This window comes from Sapajus apella, unplaced genomic scaffold, assembly GCF_009761245.1.
Source record: "Sapajus apella isolate SASKATOON/1434 unplaced genomic scaffold, GSC_monkey_1.0 scaffold2258, whole genome shotgun sequence".
Lineage (NCBI taxonomy): Eukaryota > Metazoa > Chordata > Mammalia > Primates > Cebidae > Sapajus > Sapajus apella.
In genome coordinates, this window is record NW_022439184.1 from 582 (window position 1) to 10,279 (window position 9,698).

General features: G+C 55.5%; 1 protein-coding gene across 1 annotated transcript; it reads right to left on the minus strand.

The window, feature by feature from the left end:
• Positions 1-367: 367 nt before the first annotated feature.
• LOC116547170 (kinesin-like protein KIF17) lies at positions 368-9,288 on the minus strand (the record flags this gene model as incomplete). Its single annotated transcript, XM_032273205.1, has 5 exons — positions 368-678; positions 3,407-3,603; positions 4,912-4,992; positions 6,516-7,108; positions 9,141-9,288. Coding segments are annotated over 5 exons (1,287 nt in total), but the record flags the coding sequence as incomplete, so codon positions are not given.
• Positions 9,289-9,698: the final 410 nt, after the last annotated feature.

A 9,698-nucleotide genomic window follows, 5' to 3' on the forward strand; every position in this document is an offset into this window, starting at 1 on the left:
TGCAGGCCGGGCGTGGTGGCTCACGGTTGAAATCTCAGCACACTGGGAGGCCAAAGAGGGTGGATCATGAGGTCAGGAATTCAAGACCAGCCTGGCCAACATGGTGAAACCTTGTCTCTACTAAAAATACAAAAATTAGCCAGGCATGGTGGTGTGCGCCTGTAGTCCCAGCTACTCGGGAGGCTGGGGCAGGAGAATCACTTGAACCCGGGAGGCGGAGGTTGTAGTGAGCCAAGATCGAGGCACTGTACTCCAGCCTGAGCAACAGAAGGAAACTCTGTCTCAAAAAAAAAAAAAATAATAATAATAATAATAATAATAATAAATGCCTGCATGCTGTGTAAAAAGTAGAGGGCTGCCTGGCTTCCCACAGGTGTAGTGATGCCTGGGTATGAGGGTCTCGCCCACCTCTAGGAGCCCGGCCTGGGGGCTGACCCGGGCCTCACCTTCCTCTGCATCTTCTCCAGCAGCTTGCTCTTGGCCCGCACTTCCTCCTGGATGGAGTCGTAGACGTTGAGCAGCACCCAGTCCCCGCTGTCCTCATCCGCATTCTGCAGGGCGGCCACCAGCTGCTTCCTGCGCTCGTCTGCGTACCGCTTGCGCCGCTTGTGCTTCTCCTTCAGGTCCTTGTTCTTGGCCTGCTCTCCACCCACCACCTGCCGCTCCAGCAGCTGCAGACTGCCGGCGCCGCGGAGAAAGCCAGTGAGACCATCTCTGCCCATCACCGAGCACCTGCCATCCAGCAGGCTCCAGGCTATGCGTGGGCCCACCAAATCCTTCCAACAACCCCACTTCACGGGGAGGGAAACCAAGGCTCGGCCACAGGACGCTGGTTGCTCAGGGTCACAACTAGATTCCTGCCCAACTCCCTGCCTGTGCACTCGACTGCAGTGGTGGGTCAGGGGGGGAATCTTCCTGTGGGCTCAGCTAACCCATCCCTCACCTGCTAACCTCCCAAGCTGCGGGTCCCCACAGCTGAGTGGGCTTGTCCTGTGTCTGAGGTCACTGGCATGATAAGAAGAACCCTGGGCTGTGAAAAATGCTCAATATACTCAGTGCACAATATTTAATCAGGCAGGATCATGTACAATACATGGTTAAGACTATTTATGTCCAAAATGCTCAAAAATGGTTAGAGTTTTGTCCTTTAAAGGTACAAATTTGGCGGAGCACAGTGGCTGGCTCCTGTAATCCCAGCACTTTGGGAGGCTGAGGTGGGCAGATCACCTGAAGTCAAGAGTTTGAGACCAGCCTGGCCAACATGGTGAAACCCCGTCTCTACTAAAAAATATAAAAATTAGCTGGGCGCCTGTGGCAGGTGCCTGTAAGTCCAGCTATTCGGGAGGCTGAGGAAGGAGAATTGCTTGAACTCAGGCGGCAGAGGTTGCAGTGAGCCGAGATCATGTCACTGCACTCCGGCCTAGGGGACAAGAGCGGGACCTCATCTCAAAAAAAAAAAAGGTACACATTTTAGGCTGGGTGCGGCGGCTCACACCCACAATCCCAACACTTGGGGAGGCTGAGGCAGGTAGACTGCTTGAGACCAACCTGGGCAACATAGAGAGATTCCATCTCTACCAAAAAAAATAAAAATCAATAAAAATGTACTAATGCCAAAAAAAAAAAAAGGTACAAATTTTAAATACAGAGAAAGACTTATGGGAACTCCCACCTCATTGGCTAATGAAGCGCCACAAACACGCTTCAAATCTCACCTCTTTCCAAAGGGAGTGGGTAGGTGGTACCCAAAGGCTCACTAAGGATTTACAGACGGAGGAGAGGATCATGCTTGGGAGAAAATGGAGCTTTGCAACCCGAGCAGCCAGGCTCTGGCAGCTTCTGGCTTGGCTCCATGCTCCATGGCAGCCGGCACAGAAAGAAGTCACGTCTACAGCACCGCTCTGTTTAAAATCCTGCTGTGGGGCTGGGTGCGGTGGCTCATGCCTGTAATCCCAGCACTTTGGGAGGCCGAGGCGGGTGGATCATGAGGTCAAGAGTTTGAGACCAGCCTGACCAACATGGTGCAACCCCGTCTCTACTAAAAATACAAAAATTAGCTGGGTGTGGTGGTGCACACCTGTAATCCCAGCTACTTGGGCGGCTGAGGCAGAAGAATTGCTTGAACCCAGGAGGCAGAGGTTGCAGTGAGCTGAGATTGCACCACTGAACTCCAGCCTAGGTGACAGAGCGAGACTCCATCCCAAAAAAAAAAAAAAAAAAAATCCTGCTGTGGGCCTCCATCAGAATGAAGCCCAAGCACTCGAGGAGGGCACACAGAGTCCTCCCTCCATCTCCCCTGCACCCCCACCCGCTCAGTCCAGCTTCACTCACTGCTCGCACATCTCTAAAAGCCCCCGCCAGGTCCCACCTCCACCCCTTTGCAGGCGCTGCGCTGTCTCTAGGATGCCGCCCCTGCAGCAAACCTTATTCCTGTTTCCTCTTCTGTGAAGGCTCCCAGCCTTCCCTCCACACCACACTAAAAACAGCCAGGACACGTGCCAAGTGTGTGCTACGTGCCCGGCACGGGGCTGCCACACTACAGGTATTGCCTCATTTTCACCCTCACCGCAAGCTTCTCACTCGGGGACTGGTATAGCCCATTCTGAAGATGGGCAGCGAAGGCACAGAGAGGTTTCAAGTCGGCCCGAGGTGGCAGAGCTAGTGGAGGAGGCAGGCTGGCAAGTGCTGGAGAGCAGGACTCTCCTGGCCACACGTGTCTTCTGCCGTGGCCTGGGGGCCCTTGGGGGTGAGGCAGCAGCTCACTCATCCTTGGGTCCTGTGTCCCACGCTCAGGAGTTGCTCAGTTAAGTGTTTGAACTGTGGTCTCTGGACTGGGTCTCCCCCTGCTGAACCCCTGGATGACCGTGGCATGGAGGTCAGGCTGACATCATCATTAACAGAAGTGATAACCAAGGCTCAGAAAAGTTAAGTAACCTGACAAAGCCACACAGCAAGTGAGGAAAGCCCAGCTCCGCACGTGGTCCCAGAGAGGGCCTGCGGATGGCTTGTCCTGTGGGTGAGTGGGTCTCACATCAGGGAGGGCCCTGGAGGCCAGGGGGCTGGGGGCTCAGCTGGGACAGGAGAAAAGCCTGCAACCCCCTGACCTGGGACTCCTGAAACCTGAAGGTGGGGCCCTGCCAAGGCCGGGAGGGTGAGACGTCCTCACTTTCTCCCTAGAGTGGCTGCTCCCCAGTAGGCCTGACAAGGGATGCTGGTGGCAGCCTGTGGAGCTTCCGGAGCAGAGCCCTGCCCACCCAGTCCCCACTGCACCTGGAGAGGGGATCAGGGCTGCCCCACCCCATTAGAAGGGAGAGCTGGGAAGAGCTATGGCACCCCCACTCCATCCTGGAAGGCAGCCCCTTCCCACCCCCACCGGCTCCCGCCAGCCCCGTGCTCTGCTGCTTACCGGGCCAGCACTTGCTGCTGGTCCGCTACGGGCAGCACTGCCACCTCCATGCCCATGTTTTCCCTCCTCACGTCGGCCATGGCTGGCGGGGGCTGAGGCTGAGCCCCCGGGGCCATTGGAGCCTCAGCCTCTAACCCCATGCCAGGCTCTGCTGTCGGCACCATCTCCAAGGCCACTTCCGAGACCAGATCCGCCTCCTGAGTGTGAAGAGAAACCCAGGTGGAGGTGGGAAGGCCACCCCCGTGATGCCCCCCCGGTGAATCTGTCTCAGAACACGGCCATTCCGCGGGCTGCAGCCGGGACACATCACCTCTGGCTCGGGGACATCAGTGACACAAAAACACGCCCTATTAAGTTCTTTTTGTTGTTGTTGTTTCTGAGGCACGGTCTCACTCTGTCACCCAGGCTGGAGTGCAATGGTATGGTCTCAGCTCCCTCCAACTTCCGCCTCCCAGGCTCAAGCGATTCTCCTGCCTCAGCCTCCTGAGTAGCTGGGATTACAGGACCTGCCACCATGCCCGGCTAATTTTTGTATTTTTAGTAGAGACAGGGTTTCACCATGTTGGCCAGGCTGGTCTTGAAATCCTGATCTTGTGATCCGCCTGCCTCGGCCTCCCAAAGTGTTGGGATTACAGGCGTGAGCCACTGCGCCCAGGCCCCTGTTGAGTTTCTTACTGCTGCCATTCCCACTGATGCCCCCAAGCTAGGACCTCCCACAATCCAGTCTCGACAGGCAGCTGGTGCCATCTTAAAATAGAAAGCAATGGCATCCCGTTCCTGGTGAGAGCACTGCACGACTTCCCGTCGTGTTTGCAGAAAAGGCCAGCTTCCTCCTACCAGCTCCCCACCTCCACAGCCTCCCCTGCCACGCTGGCCTCCATTTCCATTGCTGAGAAAGTCAAGGTCCTTCCGGCCATAGGACCTTGGCACTTGCTGTCCCCTCTGCTTGCTGCTTCCCCTGCCGCTCCTTCATGCCTGGGTCCCACTCAGAGTCACTTCTAGCCCCGGCTGCCCTGGCCTGGCACCATCCGTGCCACGCCCTGCTGAGAGTCTGCCCCAGGCCCCATGCACAGCCCGCACTCAAGTCCAGATTGTCTTTCTATAAACCTGGGGAGATTGAAAGCCTCCTCTCGCTCCCCTGGGGTGTTCAAACCGGGCTCCCTGATGGTGTCTTAGGGGCCACTAGCCCTGACCTGCAGCCCTCATCCTCTGTACACACTGGGCCTCAATTCCTTTACACAAAGGCCACCAAGGCTAAGGAAGCTTTGAAAGTCACCATCTAGAACAACAGGACTTTTTCACTCAATAAGAAGACAGTTCCTCCCACTGGACACTGCCTGGCCACGGGACATGGGCCACATGCCTGGGGAAGGCTGGGGTTGTTATTCTAAGCTCATGGATGAGAAAACCGAGGCACGGCAGGCAGGGGACAAGCTGGAGCTTCCCAGGAAGGTGAAGAGAACCCCGCCCGCCACACTGAGGGCCTGGCCCCGGGAGGTACTCACAGGCCTGGGCAGGAAGTCATCAGCTGCCTCGGCTTCAGGCCTGGCATCCCCAGGCTCCAGCAGGTCTGTCAGCACAGGGTCCTGGGAGGAGAGAGGGGTGGGGGGAGGAAGAAGGCTGATTTGGGCCAGAATCATCCTCTACTCCCCCACCCTAGGCCTCACTTCAACTCCCCAAGGCCGCCCACCACCCCTCAACCTCCCCTGCCTGTCACTCTTGAGAGAAGGGGCACAAAGTGGGAAAGAGATGAGGGGGAGAACAGTGAAGACAGCAAACGGGGAGACAGGCGTGTGGGGGGCACCTGCTGTGTGCCAGGAGCCTTGCCTGCATCTGCTCATCTGAAGCATCCCCATTTTACAGATGAAAAAACCGAGCACAGAAAAATCACACAACCAAGGAAGTGGCAGAGCTGGGATGTCTCTAAATAAACACACACAGACACAGACACACACACGTGCATGCACACACACACGCACACATGTGCATGCACACACATGCACACACACGTGCATGCACACACACACGCATGCACAGACACACGTGCGCACACAGACACACATACACACACACACAAACACACACACACTCACAGACACACACAGACACGCACACAGACACACGCACACACAGAGACACACACAGACACAGACACACACACACACAAACACACGCACACACACAGACTCACGCACACACACATGCGCGCGCGTGCACACACACACACACACACACACACACACGGGAAAGGAAAGCAGAGGACAGAGAGAAGAAAAGATGACTCTTGTTTTTCTTTGAGACAGAGTCTTGCTCCTGTCGCCCAGGCTGGAGTGCAGTGGCATGATCTCGGCTCACTGCAACCTCTGCCTCCCAGGTTCAAGTGATTCTCGGGCCTCAGCCTCCTGAGTAGCCAGGACTACAGGCGCCAGCCACCACACCTGGCCAATTTTTGTATTTTTAGTAGAGACAGGGTTTCACCATCTTGGCCAGGCCAGTCTTGAACTCCTGACCTCAGGTAATCCACCTACCTCAGCCTCCCAAATTGCTGGGATTACAGGCATGAGCCACCATGCCTGGCCAAGAGGAACATTTTTTAAAAACAAGAGGACTGTTGAAAAGGGAGAAGATGTTGGTCAGAGGGGCAGGGTGGAGGAAGGGCAGTGTCCCTGGGGCCTCATGGTCACTGAAAGGTGGCTGGATCCCCACAGACCCCCCCACCCAGTCACTATGGAGCTCACGAGCCAGTGAGGGTTGCCCAAGGCTCCTGCAGGCCCGGAAGCTCAGTGTAACCATGGCAACTGGGCAAATGTCCTGTACAGCTGTCCCTCCGTCGGGCAGAACAGGTGCCCAACTGGCATCACCTTGCATCTCGACCCCAACTTCCTTATTGAATTACAGAGCACGAGACAGAGCTTCTCCTCCCCAGACCCCTGGACCCCAGTGCCCTGAACCAGCCACCAGTGCCAGAGCCACAGCGGACACAGTGGAACCACAGCCACTGTGCAGAGCAGCAGAGGCCATGTGTGTGGACAGTGTGTGGACAGCGTGCTCTGGGCCCCTGGCAAGCTCTGGCCGCTCCGTGTTCACATCCACGCATGACATCAGCTACCTGCACGGGGACCTTGGGGATGTCTGCCTGGGGTGCGTCTGTCCTGGCTGCGGTGGAGGAGAGTCTGGCCAGCTTGGCTTCCACCTCGGCAAATGGGTCCCACAGGCCTAGTAACCCCTGCAGGGGCTCCTCCTGCAGCTCCTCTTCCTGGAGGTAGTTCTGCTCCCCCAGCAGATGCCCAGCGGACTCCTGCCCGAGGCACTCATCCAGGGAGTACCTGCTCCCAGACTGCACAATGGGCGTGCAGACCTCCACGTTGGAGGGCTCCTCGGGCCCAGGGAAAGCCTCAGACACAGAGGTTTCTTCAAGCATGGATGACTCGCTGGAGCCCAGAGAAATCTCAGACTTGGAGGGCTCCACCTTGGGCAGCTCCGCAAACCTGGAGGAAAGCTCAGTCTTGGAGACATCGTCACTGGGCAGAGGGTCAGCTGTGGAGAAGACCTCGGGCTTCGCCACCGTCTCATACTGGAAAGCAGGCGGGTACTCAGACCTGCTGGCAAACTCAGCCCTAGGCATGACCTTAGCCTTGGACATGACCTCAGCCTTGGACATGACCTCAGCCTTGTAGAGGACTCCCGCCTGCAGGACAGCCTCTGCAAAATAGAGAACTTCCTTTAGGCTTTTAAAGGGTAAGAAGGAGACCCTTCCCTAGAAGGTGGCCCCAAGCCCACTGTTTCTAAGACCAGCTTAAGAGTCAGAGCCTCCTAGGCGCCCCCAGAGGCTGGCTACAGCCTGCCTGCCTTCCCATCTCTGCCCCATCAGAACCCAAACCCTGCCTCCTTCCACCTCTTCCAGGAAGCCTTCCCTGACCAATACTGATTTCTCCAATTTTTGACCTCCACAACAACCAAGTGCTGGACTCTTACATCACACCCTGCCTTGGGACCACTCTTTACACACTGGCAGGCTTCCTGGGGCCTCGTTGCCTTCCAAGGCTGAGAGCTCAGCAGATTTCATGCCCAGGTGCCCTAGGGGCCCCCGCTGGAGCGCCCAGCACAGGGCTCTTGTCCACTGGATATGCTAGATCCACGGGAGCTAAATGAATGAATGCTGTGGATGAACATCAGAGCTCCAGAAGCCAGACGATCAGCTGGAGGCCTCATATTCAATCCGGACTAAAGGGAACACTCCGAAAAACAGAAAATTCCAGAATCTGCCCCCTCCTCTTCTCCTGGGTCTCCTCCAGGAGTGGGTCTCCCTCCCAGCTGAGGCAGGGCTGCGTTCACATGGGCCCCTTACCGCTCCCGCTCAGGGGCTCCTGGCGCCTCTCTTACCTCCCACCCGTTTCTTTATTGCTGTGTCCCAGGCCCCCCAAGAGGGTCTTGATTTCCCTTTTGCTGAAATATGGCACCCACTCCCCAGCTAAATGGCCTGGATCTCTCTCAGCCTTGTTTTCCACATGGTTATGGGCGGATTCAGGGAGTCCTACCTCGCTGGATTGGGGAGAGGCTCAGTGAGGGGGTGCAGGTGAAGCACCCACATGGTACCCAGCATGCAGTAACGCATGACAAGCGGTACCGACGGTGCGATCAGTATCGTCATCTTACAGGCCTGGATTCTACACTGTCCATGAGTGCTGGGAAGTCTGGGCTTCTGGGCAGCTGGTGTTGAATGACACTGGTGTGAGAGAACATCCTAGGATGGCGAAAAGAAGACAAAAACTAAAGGCCGGGCGCGGTGGCTCACGCCTGTCATCCCAGCACTTTGGGAGGCCGAGGCAGGTGGATCGCTTGAGCCCAGGAGTTCAAGACCAGCCTGGCCAACATGACAAAACCCCGTCTCTACTGAAAACACAAAAATTAGCCGGGTGTGGTAGTGGACATCTGTAATCCCAGCTACTCAGGAGGCTGAGGCATGAGAATTGCTTCAACCTGGGAGGCGGAGGTTGCAGTGAGTCAAGATTGTGCCACTGCACTCCACCCTGGGCAACACAGCAAGACTTCATGTCAGAAAAAAATTTTTTTTTTTTTTTTAAAAAGAAGACAGCCGGGCGCAGTGGCTCATGCCTGTAATCCTAGCACTTTGGGAGGCTGAGGTGGGTGGATCACCTGAGGTCAGGAGTTCAAGACCAGCCTGACCATCATGGTGAAACCCCATCTTTAAAAAAAAGAAAAAAAAAAAAAGAAGAAGAAGACAAAAACTTCCAGACAGGTAAAAAGTTGTTGCTAAGGATTAAATCCTTATTATGGGATGTGGTTACTTTGGTAACAGAGAGGCTCAAAAGTAAGAGACACTATGGAAAGCACAGAAATGTGGGGTTGGCCTCTAAAGAAAGGGTGGCACGTCATCGCTCACAGTCTGCCTTGAGCTGGGGCTCAGCCTGCGGCTAACCCATCCCAGTGCAGTGTTGTGGGTGAGAACACTAGCTCTGGGGCCAGACTGCCTGGGTTCAGATCCTGACTCTCCTTAGCAGCTGCGTGACCATGGGCAAGTTATCCTCTCTGTGCCTCAGTTTCCTCATCTATAAAATGAGCATAATTGTGGTACCTACCTTGCTGGACCCCTGTGAGGATGAAACAGACCCGAGCTTTGGGTGTGGAGAATGTTCTGTGACGTAGTTACTACAGTGAGATGGAAAGAGGCCACCTTCCCTCGAGACAGCCCCGGGGGACAAGGAGGACCCACCTGTCTCCTTCCGCAGGTTCTCCTGCAGTGTGGACAGCCTGACATCATATGAGTTGCGCATGGCAGTGATGTCTTCTTCCAGCCTGGCCCGAGACTCCTGCTCAGCCTTATAGTCGGCTTTCAGGCGGGCCAGGCGCTCTTCATATTCCTGGGAGTGGGAGGGGTGGGCCAGAGGGCAGGCAGCGTTTTATCATCATTTTGAAACTCACCTTTCAGAATTGTTATTTTTTGTTATTCAAACAATACAGAACATGTAAGTAAGCCAAAAGAATCCAATGGTACAACACTGTGATAATTACTTCCTGGTGAAGACTTTTCTAAACTGTTCTTGATGCTTTTTGGTTTTGTTTTGTTTCTGAGACAGGGTCTCACTCTGTCCCCCAGGCTGGAGTGCAATGGCATAATCATGGCTCATTCCAGCCTCAAACTCCCGGGCTCAAGCAATCCTCCTGCCTCAGCCTCCCAAATAGCTGGGACTATGGGCATGCCACCCTCAGCTAATTTTTTTTAAAAAACTTATAGGCTGGGCCCAGTGGCTCACACCTGTAATCCCAGCAC